At 39.3% G+C, this 20,465-nt stretch overlaps 2 protein-coding genes across 2 annotated transcripts; one reads left to right on the top strand and one right to left on the bottom strand.

The window, feature by feature from the left end:
• Window positions 1-5,787: 5,787 nt before the first annotated feature.
• Window positions 5,788-7,443, bottom strand: LOC139713699 (transcription termination factor 4, mitochondrial-like). Its single transcript, XM_071625404.1, has 2 exons — window positions 6,559-7,443; window positions 5,788-6,235 (listed from the first exon to the last, which is right to left on the bottom strand). The coding sequence occupies exons 1-2, from the start codon at window positions 7,298-7,300 to the stop codon at window positions 5,799-5,801; spliced, it is 1,179 nt and encodes a 392-aa protein (XP_071481505.1). The 5' UTR covers window positions 7,301-7,443; the 3' UTR covers window positions 5,788-5,798.
• Window positions 7,444-12,704: 5,261 nt separating this feature from the next.
• LOC139713706 (small ribosomal subunit protein eS25-like) lies at window positions 12,705-17,172 on the top strand. The gene is made up of 4 exons (XM_071625411.1): window positions 12,705-12,731; window positions 14,255-14,338; window positions 15,308-15,491; window positions 16,973-17,172. Exons 1-4 carry the CDS (start codon window positions 12,729-12,731, stop codon window positions 17,044-17,046), a joined length of 345 nt encoding a protein of 114 aa, XP_071481512.1. The 5' UTR covers window positions 12,705-12,728; the 3' UTR covers window positions 17,047-17,172.
• The last annotated feature ends 3,293 nt before the right edge of the window (window positions 17,173-20,465 follow it).

Raw genomic sequence — 20,465 nt, 5'->3', positions numbered from 1 at the left:
TTGCCCTACATTGACGTAAATAAGCACTGAATTGATCAGTGTTTCAGTAGTAGCCATGACAAAAGAAATCATGGGCATACGTACTCGAGCAGGATTCGCACCTACGACCTCTTGATCTCTGCACAGGCGTCTTACCCACTAGACCACCGAGCTTCCACCCAACAGCCAGTGCTGCTTCTAATTACCTCCGCCAAGGAAGGAGGTTATGTTTTCGTTACCGTTGGTTTGTTCGTTAGTTCGTTAGTTCGTTTGTCCGTGTGCAAAATAACTCAAAAAGTGGTGAACGGATTGGGATGAAACTTGCAGGAAAGGTTGAGAATGAGACAAGTACCAATCAATTAACTTTTGGTAGTGATCCAAAATTTTTGGGGAATTTATGAAGGATTTTTGACATTTTGGCAGGTAGGGTTAATGAACTTGGGAGTTCAGGCTACGCGTATTTGAGGTTTGCCTGCGCGCGCTAAAGTGCGGGCTCTAGTTTTTGCTGGGGTGAGGCGTGCCGTGCAGCTGAGTGTTTATGACGTAACAAAGGCTTCTATATTGGGAAATCTGGCAACTTTCAGCACACAAGTACGTATGGGTGGAAATCACTGATATCTCTACGGAAGAACAAGATCAGTGGTGAAAATGATTTGCATGCTTGGCGGAGGTCTGCGCTCAGTGCTTTTCTAGTTCTTATAGCATGCATTGGGTACTGCATGATTATTCAAATTCATGAAATTTATCCATCAAGTTGTTTTATTGCAACTAATTGACAAGAATTTCCTGGATTTGAATAATTACGCAGTAACTGCTGCATGCTATAAGGATTAGCACCAGCACTGGCAGTCGAGCGGAAGCTCGGTGGTCTTGTGGATAAGACGCCTGTCCAGAGATCAGGAGGTCGTACGTTTGAATCTTGTTTGAGTACATGTATGTATGCCCATGATTTCTTTTGTTCTGGCCACAACTAAAACGCAGATCAATTCAGTGTTTCCTTACGTCGATGTAGGGCAATTTGTCAATTAGTTGCAATAAAAACAACTCAGAAGAATTTCATGAATTTGAATCGTTTTGTGCTGGTTTTAGTTTAACAGATTTTGTGCTTCAACCGATATTTGTGAAGTTATACAACAGTTTAGAATATTGCATCCTGTTGGAACAAAAGAGTAGTGTTAACCATCTTTAAGGTGGGAATTCGTTAGATATGATCCTTGAATAGGGAAAGAGTGTATCTCCTATTCTGTCATGAAATTGTACAAATTCCAATTTGTGATCTAATTATGCTAAAGAAAAATACAAGGCATACTGTGAATGCAGAAAATTTTGTGGTACTGTACATTAATTCTCGTGTATTTCATGCTACTTGTGGCTAGCGCGAATTCTAAAACTGCAAAAATATCTTCACAATTTCCTCTGCACATTTTGAATGGGTTGACAATTGTGCAGCGCGAATTCAAGAACTTGCGAATGTGTTTTTGAGCTGTTCAGCGCAAAAATATAACATTTACGGTATATAGTAGTCCATGTAAAGGAAAGGTTAAAGTTGAAACACTTCTGATGTTATTAAATATTTAAAGATCCTCGTCTGTTGATGTTTGGGGGGTCTTGAAAGGAAATTGCTCTATTAAATGAAGCTTGAAATGATGTGGCCACGTGCCTCAACGATTGATTCCTTGCTACAGAGTGTAATTTTGTGTGAAAGGCGTTGATTTGAAGTCTCCATGCCAAGGTTATAGGAGAAATTATTATACAAGGGTGTATCATGAAGATGACAAAAAGACAATCCCAGCAATAAACACACCACATCCAACACAGACACGTCACAATTGCATGCAAAATATGAATGCCCTTTTGTATTTTACACATGCACATTATTACACTACACTCATAACGCACTACCGGTAGTCTGGCTTCCAGACCGTCTGCTCGTACTAATTTCCTCCCCAGAATATTAATGCCCTCTAAAGATATAAAAGAAGCAACACCTTCAGCTCAATGGTCCTGCAGATGCTTTTGCCTTAGGCAAAGCCAGCGACTTTGTTGCCATGCGGAGGGCCATTTTGTAAAAGGGAGTAAAGTTGCCTAAGGCAGGGCTCGACACTAACGGTGGCCCGGTGGCCCAGGGCCACCAAAAACGCAAGTCGGGCCACCAAAAAGGGTCGGATGTTTGCCTTTGGGCCACCAAAAATAAAAGTTAGTGTGGAGCCCTGCCTAAGGGTCTGGAAACCAGAGTAATAAACACACATCACACTGCTTGTTTTTTTCTTTTTTTGTGAAGCATTGATTTCATAAACATAAAGGCGCAAATATTCAAATATGAATTCACAACAACAACACCAGTACCTTCTAGACAGCATTAAAATACAGTGTACATACAATGTACATCTGTACCTTCTGCTGTACATACTGTACAAGCATTTCTGCTTTTCATATACCGGTACTCTGTGTATTCTATTAGATATAATAACAGACATGCATCATCCTCAATTGATTTTAAATTTTCTTGGAGAAAAAAAAAATAGTCATTATTTTTTTCTGCTGGATGTGTATCAAGAATACCATGTTCATTGGAAACTTTCACTAATAACCACTGCAAAATTTATTTACTCTAACACACAAAGTCAAATATTACAGAAAAATTCTGCAACCTGTCTTTGTAGAGCCCACACCAGATGACATCGCTATGTGAGATCTCTTTTTTTGTGTGGTTCCCTGACGACGCATCAGTCAGTACCAATGACACAGCCATAACATTCTCATCTTTGTCTCATTAAACAGGGCTCGACACTAATGGTGGCCCGGGGCCACCAAAAACGCATGTCGGGCCACCAAAATTTCAGAAATGAAGAATTTGGTGGCCTTATCGGGCCACCAAAAAAGGTCGGATGTTTGCCTTTGGGCCACCAAAAATAAAAGTTAGTGTGGAGCCCTGCATTAAAGTTTATTTATTGCTTCAAACGATATACATGTAAGTCCAATTCTTAAGACGACCGCATTGGCTGCCAGTAAAGCAATGGATTGACTTCAAGAATTTAATCGCGGTAAATGCAGATGTGTTTGCAAGAACAAGGCTTTACTTACTTAAAGCAGATAACGAAATATCGTCCAGCAAGAGACTTTCGCTCTTAGTTTAAACTTCTTTAGTACATTCCCACAATAGTAACAAATTTTTATGGTGCAAGGTTGTTTTAAGTAGCAGCTGCAGATACCAGAGTTATAGAACAAACTACCCACATATCTTGAGCAGGTTGATACAATATCTATAATTTTCAGTGTCTTTGAAAACACATTTTTTAGACTAGGCTTTAGCTGTAAGTCGCAGTTTTGTCTCTTTTCATCTCGTTTTGTCTCCTCTTCTCTCTCTCTTTCTTTTTCATTTTCATCTACTGTACTTCTTCATTCTCCTTCCTTCTGTGTGCATAGAGACAATTTTTTTTTTTAAATATATGTATGTGCTCTAAAAATATGGTTTATTATCATTATTATTATTACTGCTTCATGCAACATACAAGTGTACATCTTGCCAAAATCAAAAAGTTTCATTAGTGAAGTTTCATGCCCCCTTCTTCATTCAAATTCTGATTCTAACACCCTATTTCAATACAGGCACTCCCTCCCCTCATCTCATGTATAAAGTACATCGTACCTGTATAACGAAAAGTATACGCACAGATCCAGAACACATGCCATGCATCTTACGCCCTTTCAGAACATAGAGAAAGAGATAACAACACCCCTTTTTAAAAGAAATTTCTGATCAAGAAAGTAAATATACAGTCTACATCTCCCTTTTTACAACTCTTGGGCAGGATTTCGCTGTGCCACATGTATTCCATTACAGTGTACTCCTGTTATAACAAACACAGTTATACCAAAGTAACAATTCAGTCTTCAACATTATCTGCTCTATGTATTTTATTGTTTATTTGTTCGGTTACAACAAAACTTTGATGTAACAAAAGAAAACTGCAGGTCCAGAGGACTTCAAGTCCACTGTACACGTAGGCCTGCTGGGGATTTAGGGAACATCCTTGCAGGTCCCTCAGATGGGAGTGGGAAAGCTGGGGTTTTATGCCAAACGTCAGGAATACCACATTAAGAGATAAACAAACTGCAAGTAGACTATCTCAGCGTGCAAAATTGGAGCTTTCACTGAACACAATACAGTGGACTTGCGTTACAACAAAGTCCCCGAAACCGGCAGTTTTCTTTCATTATATCAAAACTTCGTTATAACCAAACAACTGAACAATAAAAAACATAGAGTGGATAATGTTGCGGTTTGAATTCTTACATTTTGTTGCAACCAAAATTCTGTTATAACCGTGTTTGTTTAAGTAATTTCTGATTTTGTGAGTGATGTTGGCCTGAAAGTAGACAAAGTGTGTTTGTATCTTGTCAAGCTGAAAATATAAATTGAATTGTGCTTTTTCCTTTCAAATTTATGTTAATCTTGTCCAATGATAATGCCATAATGATAAGATAATCTAAGGATAAAAAATGTTATTGATAATATTCAGACGTTGGGAGTGTCCATGCATTCCAGTTGATCATCATATGCTAGTCTACGACTTTCTGCACTTTCCTTATTGAAACAGAATTAACTATCACAGCAGTCATTTTCTTTATGATAAACCTGCATTGAACTAAAGTTTCGCATAGTGACGGTTTCATCATATAATAATAATAAACAGTCAAACATACCCCAACATCAAGACTGTACAACTTCAGGCCGCCAGCAGGAAGCTACTGTAACCCTATTGCTCCTTACACCTGCCCCGCCGGCCCCGGCTAACTAGAGACCCATTGCACTGATGTTAGTGCTGAGTAAAACAGTTGCAACTCCTGCACCGAATGTGCAGTGTTCATCTATTCTTCAGATCATTTATGAGGCCGATATTACTGAAACTATACCCCTTCACAGAATTCAGAGATGTTGAAATCCCTAATCTGAATGTTTTCACTTCATGTTTTACTATTTTGACTTAGATAAAATAGATGAAAATTGACCCACGTGTACGATCTTTTCATCGCTCGCGGCGATCTCTATTACAGTCCCACATATACAGATTCGTGTAAGTTCTCCACACATGGCAAAACTGTACACAATACATTGCAGTCTGAATACAAATGAACATGGGCGGGGCCACCACAATTTCTTGGACTTTGAGAAAGCTTTCCTGATTGGTTAAAGGTGGGGAAGCTTTTTTCACGCTGGAAATCATTTCGTTACACTGTCAGCCAATCACAAATGAGTTTATAGAGTGGTAGTGTCATAGCCTTTGAAGTAATCTGTCAATCAAAATAGGGCCGATAATATCGGCCGAAGCATTTCTAACAGGAGTGCACTGTACCCTTGGCATAGCTTATTCTCAGAGGGAAATTGAACACAAGCTGCCAAATGCAGGCTACATGTATAATGTTCGACAGACAAAGAACAAAAATATAATAACATCTATTTGTCTTTTTTTCTTTTGTGTATGCATACCTGCACGCATATTTAGTGACACACATTTCTGTGGTTTTTTTAATCAACATTGCCACTTCCAGTCTCATCCTGAATGATACATTCTTTTTTCTTTTGCATAAACTTCAAACAGACAATAGTTTATACCTACCTTCATGTTCTGATCTTACCCCATTGAGGACTGTTTGATTTTGCTACAACACACATTTCCCATAGACGCTTGCCCGAGTATACTTGGACTCGTCCTCAACGGGTTAAATTATCGACTTCATTCAGTTGCTCTTTAGAACAGTCATGTGATAATTTAGTGCTGTTATGGTGGTATCGAAGGTCTAGAGGCTGCAAAGTGTCACCTTTTCTTAGAATAATCGACCTTGTCAAAGTCAAAGGGTTCAGTCTTATCCTGGTCAAATTCAAATCCATCCTCCCACGAATCATCATCATCCTCTTCATCACTGCTTTCGTCATCATCACTCAGCAATTCTCCGTCTCTCTCGTGCTTGACCTCTTCCTGCAAAACTTTCGCAAAAGCTTGCAGCTCCTGGCCACTGACCCCCGCCACCTTGCTGGCGAACCTCCCGTCGGAGCTGTCCATCACGACAGTTAGGGCTGGGTTCTTCTTGGAAAAGCGCCCCCTGTTGTCCGGTGGGACGTAAATGCCCAGTCGCTCGAGGATGAGGTGACGGCAGCGTAGATGGTCCAGGGAGTACTTGAAGATCCTCGCCCTAGCCATTTCAGAGTTATCGGTGATCCCCATTCGGAAGTACACATACTGGAATTTCACTTCTGCATGGAAGTATACATAAAACTTAACATAAATTACAACTGAATTACATAATTATGATGTATGATCCCCATATGCTTGTATTGTGTTTGCCCTTTGCAATAAGTCAATAAACAAAGGGAAAAAATAAAACTAAGTGGGATTTCAGTCAAATATCAATTACACATGACCTCTATATAAATGATAAATGTATGCAATTTGATATTTATGCGGGTAAATGTAACGTCCACTGCACAAAGAAAGCAAGCTCAATAGTATACGATCGCTGGAATTAATCACTTGAAAACAGTTTTAAACTTTAACTAAACTGCTCATGCTTGTTTACCTAAGGTATCTGGGTTCTCAGCAAGGATGGAGGGACATTCAGAGAGGATGGTTACTACATCGACCTTGGTGAAGCCGCACTTGTCCATGAGTGTCCTGACCACTGTCTTTAGCTCGGTGCTGCCAAGGGTCAGGATTTGGGACCAGTCTGCAACCACCTTCTGCAACCTACCCTCCACAAAGCCGAGCTTCCGCAGCAGTGCAACACGAAGCTGCATGTGGTCAATGGATGCCTTCCAGAGATGAGTGTTCCCCCTGAGGGCCTTCAGCAGTCTTAGCCAGCTCAATCCAAGTTCCTCAAGGAAGTCAATGACCCTCAGGATCTGCTCGGACTTGACCACCAGGATGCCATGATTGGTTTCCAGGAATGCCGAGATGTTCCTGCATTCACAACCATACTCTAAGAGCCTACTGACCAGGGGTCTTAGGTTCTTGATTGAAACAGCATGGGTCTTCGAGCCTTGATGATTTTCTTGGAGCTTCTTCTGTAACTGTTCCAGGAACAACTCATGGTCATCCTCAGAGTCTATGAAAGTTATAGGATCCGCTTCCTTTGATGGAAGTTCATCATGCATAGTACTGCACAGGGCAACAGGAATTAGATCGACCATGAAAGTTCTTCCTACCTTAATTTGTGTCCATGATCTTGGCAGAGATACAGCTGCAGTGAACAAAGGCTTACTTTGAACAGACCTTGAGTGGTTCCATCTGCTGTACGTTGACCCAAACATGCAATCTCGCATTCGAGAAACCAGCACACTCCCAGGCAAGTAGTCATGTGACCCACTAGTTCTGCAGGATACTGGGTTACGATGTATTTGTATTGAAGGACAGCACAAGTTTGTCGACAGTCTTGCACAAGACTGTACATGCTGTGTGGTGTGAATGGAAGCTGAAGTCACAGATATGTGGGAAGTGGACATCCAGGTCTGCTGTGGCTTTATCTCCAACCTCCACGCACATCTCTGAACTCCTGTGCGCAATGCCATTGTGATCCCTGTGCAATGACAATTCTGCAAAAGAAGGAAAGAAAACAGTTATTCATACGGCATGTTTATATTTTCAAGAATGTACTGAAGTGTATTCAAATGTGTGTTTTTTTTATTCCAAGGTCACTGTAATTAGTGTGAAACAAGGAGTACTAAACACAGACACACACACACACACACACACACACAAACACAACACACAAAAGGACAGTTATGACATTTTATGATATAAGAAGTTCATTCATCATGGTGTCCTGTCCTGTGGGAATCTTCATTAATCAGACTTTTCAGAATTTTGTGTTTTGTTTTGTTGGGTTCTTTGTCAAGTACGGAGTACAGTTGTACAAGTTACATTTATAAGTCAAATGTTATTAGGTGACGTTGCTTGAATTTTTAAGTTACTCCCCTCTGCAATACTGCTACTGGTGACTGTCTGCTGTACTACAGTGTAAACCTACATTGCACCATTAGACCTCTAAGTCAGAGGTCTTAGTACCAATGTACCATACCACACACTAAAAAAAAAAAAAAAAAAAAAAAAAAAAAAATGAGTCTCCAAATCCCCGTGTCACGCCTTGCACAGATGTCTTTCTCAAAACAATGAATACAGTGGAAACTCGATACATTGTATAACGAGATGGTCGGGACCGAGTCATTTTCCTCGTTATAGCCGATATCTCGTTACATCAGTAGGCCTGCATAAAAGAAGGCATAACATAAAGACATCAATTTGCACATGTGGGACTACCCATCATATTTCAATCAATACTGATAACTTGATATTGTGTGTGAGAGAATTACTCGCCTTTATGGGTAAGAAGATGTTTTTCGCCAAGGAAATCCAATGTCAAGAATGTGTTTCTTATTAATTGTAGATGTTTGAATTGGTAAATTTATATAGCTTGCGATTGTATCAAGATCGTCTGTGGATTGGTATGTGGTTATCGTATGGGTGTGTGTTGTGTGGAAAGCTTGAATATGGTCTGCACAATGCTGTGTGTGTGTGTGACACATTCTGTATGTACAGTATGACTGCGTGTGTATGAAGATGGGGAATTCCCTACGTAGGCGGCCAATCACAGCATCAGATTGCCTCACACCTGCTAAACGTCATGATGATGTCATGTATGGCTGTGCCACCACATTTTCTGCATGTATCAGTGTGCGCGCACACACACACTTACACGTACAACATGCAGTGCTAGCTGGAGTGCACTGAAGAAAATGATTACGTGTGTACAAGACAGTTTTTGGCGCATCAAGCTTTACAATCTCGGAAGATGATAGCACAGGCGAAAAGCTTTACCGGAGGCATTTTGCTTTACCTCGCTATAGCAGGTTTGATTGACTATGTTTTTCTTTGTTTGGAAGTCACAAAATTTACCTCGTTATCGCAGTTATTTCGTTATAGCCGATCTCGCTATAAGAGTAGCATTTTACATAGACTTGTGTGGAAGGAAATTTGGGACAGGGAAAATTTCCTCGTTATAACCGATATAGAATATATATCTCGTTATAGCAGTGTTCGTTTCACATACCGAGTTTCCCCTGTAATAACTGATTTCCATCAATACAAAACCAGAAAATACAAAAGGTCACAGTTTGACATTTTTGTTTGTTTGGTTCGTTTGTTTGTTTATTTGTTTTTTTTAATCAGACTAACATAATACTAACGTTAGTACTAATATAGTAATATTAACAAGAACACATAGGTCTCGGCTTACATCTTTTTTTTTATGCCTCCGCAACGAAGTGGCCGGAGGCATTATGTTTTCGGGTCGTCCGTCCGTCCGTCCGTCCGTCCGTACGTCCGTACGTCCGTCCGTACGTCCGTCCGTCCCGTTTTGTTTTTGTCGATATCTCAAGAACCGTGTGGTGGTTTTACATCAAACTTGGTATGAGGGTATATCCTTGGGGGATAATACTTTGTGTGGATTTTAGGGTCACAGGGTCAAAGGTCAAAGGTCACAGGTCATTTTGTGAAAAAATTTGAAATTTTATGTTTTTCTCCATATCTCGCAAATGGTTCAAGGTATCTTCATGGAACTTAGTATATATGCTTGTACCGATAGGCAGTGATTATCTAGGGAAGTTGGGGGTCATGGGTCAAAGGTCAGGGGGTCAAAGGTCAAGGTCAACTCCTCAAAATATCACTATCTTTAAAATGCAATATGCCTGAAGGGTGTTTTTTTTTTTTAACTTGATGTATGGCATGTATTACCTAATATATATTTTTGGGGAAGTTTCTTGCCCAAAGGTCAAAAGGTCAAAGGTCAAGTGAAAGTGCTAAATTGCACTTTTTCCTCCATATCTCGAAAGTAGATCAAGGTATCATCATGAAACTTACATATTTATACATGTTCTACCTAACAGTGATTCTCTGTGGAACTGTGAGGTCAAAGGTCAAACGAAAGGTTTAGATAATGCTATTTTCCCATTTGATACTGAAATTATACTTTTTCTCAATACCTTGAAAATTACTTAATGCATAAACTTATAAAAGGGTCAAAAGTCAAGTAAAAATCATCAGTTCCCCAAATACCTGCACTCTGACATTTTAATCATTCATCCAATTGAACCTAGTTCTAGGAAAGTGAACATTCAGCACATTTGTGTCAAACCTGTCATTTTAAGATTTTGCCAATTGTGTGAAACTGTCATCACACATTGTCAAGACATTGTACTATACACCTATTAGGAGAACCATGCATTATGGCGGAGGCATATCAGTCGCCATAGCGATATATCTAGTTTACTAATGTATTTAATGGCTTAATGCAAGCAAAATGTTAATGCCCAAAATGTTTATCCTGATATGATATTCAGTATGTACATAGCTCTAATGCCTATATATCAGTCCGGGAAACCCGCTCATGAGGCCTGCTCCCGAGTACGAGCACTCCTCCGCCTCATGAGGCCTGCATAGAGCCTCATGACGCCCCCGGGGAGAGAAACTCATGAAGCTCCCTGTTCACTTTTATTCATCTCACATCTGACATATAAATTGTCGCAACTTTGCACAGTGATTTTTTGTTACACACACATATCCACTATCCATGATGAAAAGAAGAAAAAATTCTGTCTGTTTTTTTTTTAACAACAAGCAAGTTGTAATCAAGTGATGCACAGCGACCCATCGAAACATGGGCGCCAGCGGGTTCGCTCAGTGCAAGGCTGCTGCACCTAGCGGCCTGATCCGACTAAATATATTCGGTGCTTTTTTCTGCGGCTCTCACCTCTCTGCGCAAGAATCAGCCTCGTGAAGCTGAAGTCTGACATCTTTTTACAAAAATTCGTAACGAGAAATATAATCAGTACTACTAACCTGATCTTGTGCATATATTCCAAATTACTATTCCATACTGATAGAGTAGGTGGGTACTCCAGTTTGTTAGCAAACTAATCACTTTGTAGGTATGACGGGTTCACTTTCTTCGTCAATTCCGCTGTCCGCTATACGCACTAACCTTTGGGCGCTTTTTCATCCCGCGACGCGACGTCACCACATCACATCACGCATCCAGCACATTGACCAATGTTGACATACAGACAGTGCACAAGCTGTGAGAAAATCTCACAGCTTGCATGCTGTCTGTATGTGCTGGATGTGTGATGTGATGTGACGTCGCGTCGCGGGATGATTCCAGAAAAAGCGCCCAAAGTAACGGCTTTTAGAACTTATGCGATATTATGCCATAGACAAGTTCAAGACTCTAGTCTCTACTTGAAAATACTGAGTAGGTAGGACCTACATTAACCATTAGTCAATTACCAATGACAGTGCCATGGCCATGCAACATCATCATCATCCCCATGTCATACACTGCACTGTCCTGTAACCGTTAGCTGCAACTGTAGGCCTACCTGTATGTTTACTGTAGACAGTCTACTAGTCTAGTACCTGTACTACTGTAGATTCGATTCTATCGCAAGTAGGGGATTTTATCTGAACTAACACACTATCTTACGAGTGGGACCGACGGTGTCGCCAATGTCCAGTTTGTTTGCTAACCATGCCAAACAAACAAGCTCGATAACGTTGATCGATGTTGCCCAGAAAATTAATACTTACTTTCATAGTGGAGAAGGTACCAAAACAAAGTTTTGAACTATAAAATCAGGCAACAGCTAGCTCCAAGTAAGTAAATCTGCGCTCTCGGAGCACAGCTAACTTGCTACTAATGCTAGCAGCTCGAAGCTCTGAAGCAAAGTATGGTCACACTCGGTACCGATTCATTGCGACTGACTGCGTGGACGATTCGTTGCGACTACAGTACTAGTATATAACTGCGTGAAGTTTGAAGTTTGAAGTTTGAAGTTTGATTTATTACTCAACGACCCTCATGGGGTATGGGAGTACAATGTCAATTGAAAATACACAAAATAGAAAATTTCAAACAAGAATGAACGTATACACAAATATAATACAAATATATACAAGATATCAACATACTTTTCAAATAAAATTTGCATAGAAGTTCTATATACAAATGTAAATCTATTACATGAATTACGCACAATGCAGGCACTGCCTGATGCAAATAATCACGCAAAGGGTATATAAAATAAACTAAATCCAACGAAATAATAAAGTGCAGTAACTAACTAAAAAAGGACATTATTACCTTACAAAACCTCGAAATGTTTGACAATGTCTTTTTCTTAGTGGAATTAAACAAGGTAAAGGATACTTCCTATAAGTTTTTCGAGAAATCTTTTACGTTCTGTCATAAGGAAGGGACATACAAACAAATAATGAAATTCATCACCAGTATCATTTTAATATAGTTTTGATATCTTAATATCATTTTAATATCATTTTAATATCGTGGACTTTTGATATCGCATGGACGTATGCGTGCAGCGCCTCCCCGATAAATCGGATCGGATCGGATCAGAGTTCAGTGATGGGATCATTACCAAACTGCGAGTCCGATCCGAATCCTGTCCTGCAAATGCATGTAATCAGATCGTAAATAATTATCAGAGAATTATGATTTGTAAATTTGTAAATAAAATATAAAACATATTAAAATATTTTTGTACTTTTTAATTCCTTATATGGTGAGATTACACTAAACAGTAATCGTTTAAAAAGTCTTTGAAATAAAAAAACCCAAAAGAAACAGGACGAGCCTGATCAAATCTCTCTCTCTCTCTTCGCACATTTTCCTCCGCGAACATGGTATGACTGTAAACCTCTCACAAATTTCTTGAAATTTGTACTGCTCTGAGGTGTGATGGACAAAATGACAAAGATCTGATAAATAAGACAATTTGCCTACACTCCCATTACCCTTGTAAAATGCAATCAATATTTATTATTATGTTATCGTGTGATTTACATGTAAACCTACGGCACGTTCGCAGTGGTCACAGGCCAGCCGGCTATGCGCTATGCTGTGCTACGTGAGTTCCTTTGATTGTAGGCTGTTAGTGTTTAGTGTATATGCTATGGCGTCCATTAGTAGGACTGCATTCATGATGTGCACGTGTTGTGCATACGTCATACGTGTGCGTGAAGGATTTGTGGAGATGCACTCTGGCTTCATTACATTACCACTATTCCAGTCTCCTTTATCATACCAGAAAGTTATTCTTGGGCGCTTTGGGCACTATCAAAATACTCGTACTCGTACGCTGGTCTCCTTACTGCCTTCCTGTCCCGGCCATTCCACATTTATAACTCGTATGAAAAAGATCAAAGACTTTTCTTACTAACGTTACTTATTTAGTTTAGAGTGAAGCCCCCAGTTTTCAGCCGGCCTCCAGAATCTGAACACTTACCCCTTATCGCACGCAAGCCAGGAAATTATATGTCTCAACACACACACATCACATTATTTCACATACTTGCACAATCATTCACAACAGGAAAGTGTTGGTCACCTCCAAAAATCCATCTAAAATCTTACTTTTTATTCTCGGTTAGAGTAGACGTCTAAACCACCAGTTTTTAGACACTTGACATAACCATTCAGCTTTTCTGTATGACTAAAATAATACATACAAAATCATATTTACAACAATGTAAAATATATTAAACTATTTTTATCCCAATGTTGATTTTTTTTTAACTACATCATAGAATTCACAAAATCCCCAAATATATCACCTTGATAATCCACTTGCATCCGTCTGGCCCCTCCAGAATCTGAATGTGCGCTATGCGCGTTTAATGTCAGTGCACGTACAAGGCGGCTGAAAAATGTGCCTTGTCATACCTTGTTGGCACAAGGTTGCATCGGGGACGTCGCGGCACCCGTTGGTGTCCGAATTCTGGCGAGTGAGCACTTGCATTCAACCCCTGTTCATTTAGCCACTGCATCGGCACATGCGGAGATTTTGTTTAAATCTTTTGTGATTTTGCGGATACCATCACACTCTTGAGCTTGCGATAAGCAAAATGTATTGTAACAGAACGGCGTATTTTTCAATTTTCAGCACTTTTTCGGCAACCCTGATTCTTAACACTGGACTTCATTCGCGCACACTTTGGAAAAGTTGAGTCTGTCGTAATATTATGTGATTTCTAGCCTGCAGTATGTTGTTTAAACATTCTCTTACCTTGGTCCATATTTGGCAGAATGATAGTGTTACAGTTTAGTGTAAATTCTGATTCATCTCATAAAGCTTGTCAATGAAGTGATGGCCTTGGTAGCCAACAGTAGCATTTTCTTTTTTTCTCTTTCCATGTCCAATCTGCAGCCTCCCAAGAAGGACTCCAAGCAGTCGTCCAAGTCCTCCAAGCCAGCTGCTAAGTCTAGCAGTGGAGGCAAGGCCAAGAAGAAGGTATGAGCATCATCTAGCGTGAAATCTGTGCAATATTGTAGTACCCGGTACTAGAGAAGGTCGCTTTGTCTCTGAGAGCCTTTTGTTTTGTGTTCTGTTTTTGTTTTTGTTTTGTTTTTGTTTTTGTTTGTTTTTTGCTTTCTGCTAGTAAACTCAGAGGGAGATAGTGTTTATTGTAATATCATAAAAATGTTTCAAACACCCAAACTCTCCACATTTATAAAAAGAAGAAGATTGTAATGATATATCTTCTTTTGATGGATGAAGTGAATTTGTGTTAATAATGGTCATGTCATCTTTCGTGTAACGCTCGCCTTACTGAGTATTTTGTGTGTACTGGTAGGTCCTGACCCAAGTTACCATACTTTCTTACAAGTTTTAGCAAACAGCATTATTTCTGCATACTCCATTTGTTATAAGACCAACCATTGTAAATTGCCTTGAGATGTAGCACAAAGCAACTCATCTCTCTCTTTTTACTTACCATCTGTTTTGCTTATCGATTGTCAAATTCTTGTGAATGCGGTGTATTTTGCTTCATTTGATTGATTGCTTTACTGTGTTGTCATTGGATAAAGTTATCTGGTATAGATTGTGAAAACCATTACCTGTTACTTCTTTGTTCTTGCCGCAGTATGGTCCTATATTACTGTATATCTTTTATGTTGCTAGTGAGGGGACAAAATAAGTAAAAGATAGCGAGGGGATGAAGTGCTCATCCATTACACTCTGTTTATTGCATACCATAATTGCTCAAAAAAGGAAAGATACTTGAAAGTGTTTAGAATATTTAGAATCACCAATACTGATGCCCCAATGCAATCATGACTTTGTGCAGATGTATGATAGTCTTCCAGTTTAGCTCCATGTAGAAAACATTACTAATTTAAATCTCCTGTATGTCAGTTATACTTACAAACATTGTATTGTATTATTCTTATTTTCCATGTGCTTTGATTACCCGAGTAGAAGTGGTCAAAGGGCAAAGTTCGTGACAAGCTCAACAACCTGGTGATGTTTGACAAGGCCACCTATGACAAGCTGTACAAGGAAGTCCCTACCTACAAGCTGATCACACCATCCGTGGTCTCTGAGCGTCTCAAGATCCGCGGCTCCCTCGCTAGGTATGCCCTGGAGGAGCTCCTGAGGAAAGGTAAGACATCATATTTCGTCGTTGGAGTGACAAAACCTTGTATACATCTCAAGTTTTGGTGAAAATGACTATTTTGGGGTTTGTTGTTAGATACTGGTAATCAGTTTAGTGATGCTGTCACCCTACCCTTGTCCAAATCTTTGCTGTCTTACCCCCAAAGTGAAGCCACCATGGCATGTCAAAGGAAAGATGATCCCAATTATAGGGCTTTTTGGCTGTCATGTTTTGTCTTTTCACTCTCCTGAACATGTGGCATTTTGAGATTCAAGTGTTTTTCTTTCCAACAGCGATATACAGTACTCCCTATAATTTTTCTGCGCATGTATGGTTTATCAGAAAGTTTTGGTTAGAAGGGATCAAGTATTTTCAAGGGATGTATCACTGTAGCAACTGTGTGACTTGAGCGTACAAACTTTGTATCAAATTGTGAGAAGGAATTGAGTCAGAAATTCTCGCCACTCGCGTGTAAAGTTTGTATGTGTAGAAGTCAAAACTGCGATGTCAAATTAACAGTATTGTGTTCATTTTCCTTTTAAAATGATGTTCCTTGTAGGCACTGATAATGGACTAGAAGGTAGCTTTTCGAATCAAAGAAGCACACACATAAAAAAATCCTGTCAAATATTTGATGTAGTATCACTGAAGGGAACTACATTTGTACCAGAGTTTAGTGTTGCAGAGAATAATTTTCCTCTATACAATTTGCTATGCATTCTTGATACACATTTTGACTGCTTGTGCTATACAAAATTCCCTGTGTGTAGCAGGGTTTTTTTTTTACATAGGACTGTACAGAACTTTGTTAAAAGTATATTTCCATCTATCAAAATTGCTAATAAAATTTGAAATATAAAATCATTCTGTGAGGAGTTTGTTGGTTTTGTTGCTTGTGCTTTGTATTGTTTTGAATGCACCAGGCATTGTCTGCCAATAACCTGGATATGGTTTGGATTTGCACTGTGCCAAGAGGAATAAGAAGTGTGGTACGGAACCACCACACTTGGTGTTGGTAGAACTACCACTGTGAAATCTTTTTTTGGCAGTGGGAAATATTTTCAATGTTCCTACCTCAGTTGCAGATGTTGGTCGTCATGTTTTATACCTGTTTAAATGACTTGTTCATTTTCTCTGTATCACTGTCTCAAATTTTTCTCTTTGTCTTCCTTCATCTAATGTGGCTATGTTTCACATGCTTTCTCTGAACACTTTTTGCATTCTGTCTTCTGCATCTTGTGCCTTTGTAACTGTCTCTTTCTATCTTTCTCTGTCCCATGTAATCTGTCTTTCACCTTTCTTTTGTCCATTTTTCTCCTCTCATCCAGGGCTGCCCAGTAACCTCTATTTCCATTTTTTATTGGTCCACTCCAGAAAAAGTTACCGGTCCGAGAGCAATTTTTACTGGTCAGGGACCGTCGGACCAGTGCCAGTGTGAAGCATTGTCTTATCTCTGTGTCTCTGTTTCTCTCACTTGCGTCTCACAGGTCTGATTAAGCTGGTGGTGAAGCACCACTCCCAGATCATCTACACTCGTAACCCCAAGGGTCAGGAGGCGTAGGTCGTCTAGCGAGGGCAGCAGAGGGGGGCCATGAAGACCTTGGGCTACCCCCCGCAGGGGTGTACAGAATGAAGCTTGATTGGTACCTGGTGATGTATAATAAATGACTCAGTGTATACAGAGGAATTACTGTTGTGCTGTCTTCAATTCTTTTCAGAGTTCTCAATGTGTGTCAGAATTTGCCCTGGCTGCAGCTGTATTTGTGAATCACTTATTTCTAACTTCCACATTGTAGGAAAGTCTAAGAAGGGCTCTATCTCTGTATTTAAAAATATGTCCCACCAGTGGACTTATGTATATATTGGGTTGTTGGCTTTGTTTTCAGCTGGTGGGTGGGGGGGGGGGGGGGGGGAGAGACATACAGGCATTCAGAATATTTTTGTGAAGAAATCTAGGAGGAACCTTAGAATGAACTAGAAAAAGAGAATACTTCTGGTTCACCTTTTTTTTTTTGAGGGGGGGGGGGGGATGGTCATAGATTTTGGGAAACACAACATCAAACTTGAGATTTTGTGTATGTAGAATCAGATGAGAGGTAGATAGACCTCTATATTTTTGATGAAATTTGATGTGGAGAGATTTTGCTGCTCGCAGGCTTACACCAAGCTGAGAATTTAAAGAAAAAACATTTTCTGTTCCTGAATGCAGGGATGCAGCTGTCTGACTGTGGTGTCGCAGTGTGTTTGTTTTACTGGTATACTGTATACGCTATATATTTCGCGTGGGTTTTATTTTCGCGAATTTCGCGAGTCAGGAGCTATTCGCGAAATTAACAACACGCGAAAATATTACCTTCCAAAATGAATCCCTTGCCTTGATGATATGAACATTTCAGTACTAGTATACCATGTCACGGCTTACCGAACAGACCATACTGGCTAAGCTTGTTTACGCACGTCCACGTCTACTTACGAATACTGTAGAGAGCCAATCCATTATCGCAAGGGGACCACTCGTCAGAAATCTAGCACGATGGACTTAACCACTTCAAAAATGTTGAATTCTAACTTACTAGTTCGCAGAGTTTGGTAAGTTTTTTTCATGCAGTGTACATGTATATCTAGTATCATTCTTACTTGCTAGTAAGTTGAAAATTCACACTTTCTTTGCCACTTCATATTTTCTCTGGTCCCCCAATCGCGAATTTAACCACTCGCGAAAATGTGTGACAGCGGCAATTCGCGAAAATTTATGTACGCGAAAATTATAGCGTATACAGTACACTGTTTCTGTATTTTGAGTGTGCATGCAAGTGTGTACATGTATGTGATTAATTGTGAAGTTGTTTTTGAGTTGAATTGGTGTGGTATGGTAATGTGACATAATGACTTGACTGGTAACAACATTATGTTGTGATGATGTTGTGGTAGTTTCAAACTTTGTATGAGGTGATGCAGTGATTTTGTGAAATTAAAGAGTACTTGGGATTTTCTGCAGTGAGTCAAATTAGTGATAACAATTTCGTGGTGTTGTATCTGGTACTGTACTGAAGATATTGACTGTAAAGTTGAAGACTCAACCTCTAAATTTATCATGGGAGGTGCAAAGACTACCTCCCTGATTCAATATGCCTGCAGTTACCTACAAACACACATACAATACTACACGTACATACACACACATGTTCACACAAGCACTGTTCAAATGTACATCAGAAGTACATCATGAATACACATGTGAGACATTATTGACTGTTTATGTTGTAGACTTAGATGTGATACTGAATACAATCTTTGTACATAATGCATATCAGTATGCGTTTAATCATGGAGGGTTACATTAACTTTGCAGTAGCGTCATGACCATTCTTTTCTAGGTAATTTTGAGGGGGGGGGGTGGTGCCCTAGGAGGCTTTCCTCGACATTCCGTGCAATACAATATCTCTCCGTCACTAAAAGCTATCGCAATGTTTCATGACCTTATTCTTTCAAGTCTCCTGCATCTTTTGATACAAAATTTGTTTTGATATTGTGCATAAATTCAAATCTGAACAAAAATTGCTCAGACACATGAATTCATGCACAATTTCAATGCAAACTTAGCTTTCAGCCAAATTTTATAAAAATGTGATTATTTTTTATTTATTGATTAAAATGAATTACATGTATCAGTTCAGACAGAATTACTGACAAATTTCATTAAGAAAACAAAGGAAAAAACACCGAAAAACAAAGTAAAACATAATAGAAAACAAAATACGAAATTTGTTTTGACGGCACGTCTTTCCCTTACAATTTGCTAAGAACAGTAGAAAGAAAGAACATCAGAATATGCCCTTTTGGAGCTTAATTTAGTGATTGGTAGTAAACCTAGACTTTTATCCTGAACTGTCCAATTCAGACCATTTCTGAAATATTAGTAGATCCATGCATTAAATGAGTTTTCCAGTGCTACTAACTTTCACTGAATAAACCTATTGACAGCCATAATTTCCATGTTATATGCCAGTCCCCCACATTTAAGTTGGGAGGAGGGATTGTTAGCAATTGTCAAATTGTATAAAAAAAAAAAATTACAACGGTACCCTCCGCTATGATAATTTTAAAAATAGTGTATCCATCCAAATACAATTTCAGGGTATGAAACTACAACTCATCGCCCACATCTTACAGAAAATCCAATTTGATTTGCTTCAGTAGTCGAAGGGTGCGTTTATCAACTCTTTTTCTCGGCAGAAACAGGTTTTCCAAACAGCTTTCAAGGAATTTTTACGAGTTGATAAACGCAAAGCTGTTTTGAAAGCCCTTTAGGAAAGCCTTTTCGAAAGCCGCAAATTTGTGGCTTTCCAAACAGGTTTCCTAAACAGGTTTTCATAAATCTGTTTGTAAAAGCCTTTTGAAGTTGATAAACGCAAAGCTGTTTCGAAACGGCTTTGTACATTGTAGTATTGTACTGCAGTTACGAACAATGCACGCCTTATATGACCTCCTCGGGTCGCAATGCAGCTGTGCAGTGACAGGCCAGTTATATCGTGTTCGCGAAGAGTTGATAAACGCAACTACATGTTTGGAAGCCGTTTCTAAAGGGCTTTGGAAAGGGCTTTGGAAAGCCGTTTCAAACAGGGGAAAGTCGATAAACGCAGCCGAAGATTATTGAGGAATTTTGTAGAGCATGTCAAGAATCTCTTCCCTCCAAGTTATGTCTCTTGTGTTCACACATTAAAATGCATTTCCAAGAGCATCCAAGTGCTAAACTTCGACGAATCACACTCATGACATGCTTTACAACAATCCACATTTCTGTGTGACCCCTTAACCAAATTGAATTGGGTTTTCTGCTAAGTAGAGCTAAGATGTTTATTTTAAGACTCTGAAGTAGCATTTAGACAGGTTAATGATATTGGGTGTTATCAATATGAAAATCTGATTGTATATATATATATAATATATATATATATATATTTTTTTTTTTTTTTTTGG

Source organism: Diadema antillarum, unplaced genomic scaffold, assembly GCF_040938485.1.
Source record: "Diadema antillarum isolate AM-2024a unplaced genomic scaffold, OU_Dant_1.0 seq00002036_RagTag, whole genome shotgun sequence".
NCBI classification, from domain to species: Eukaryota; Metazoa; Echinodermata; class Echinoidea; order Diadematoida; family Diadematidae; genus Diadema; species Diadema antillarum.
Note: the sequence above shows the minus strand (reverse complement) of the source record. Positions and strands in the feature narration are given on the sequence as shown.

Bases quoted from the DNA above. Each gene is read 5' to 3' on its own strand.
- LOC139713699 (XM_071625404.1), bottom strand. From the start codon at position 7,300: ATGCGAGATTGCATGTTTGGGTCAACGTACAGCAGATGGAACCACTCA. The intron at 6,236-6,558 runs GTAAACAAGCAT...ACTTCCATGCAG, and splicing joins TGAGAACCCAGATACCTTAG to AAGTGAAATTCCAGTATGTG.
- LOC139713706 (XM_071625411.1), top strand. The intron at 14,339-15,307 runs GTATGAGCATCA...TTACCCGAGTAG, and splicing joins GAGGCAAGGCCAAGAAGAAG to AAGTGGTCAAAGGGCAAAGT. The intron at 15,492-16,972 runs GTAAGACATCAT...TGCGTCTCACAG, and splicing joins GGAGGAGCTCCTGAGGAAAG to GTCTGATTAAGCTGGTGGTG.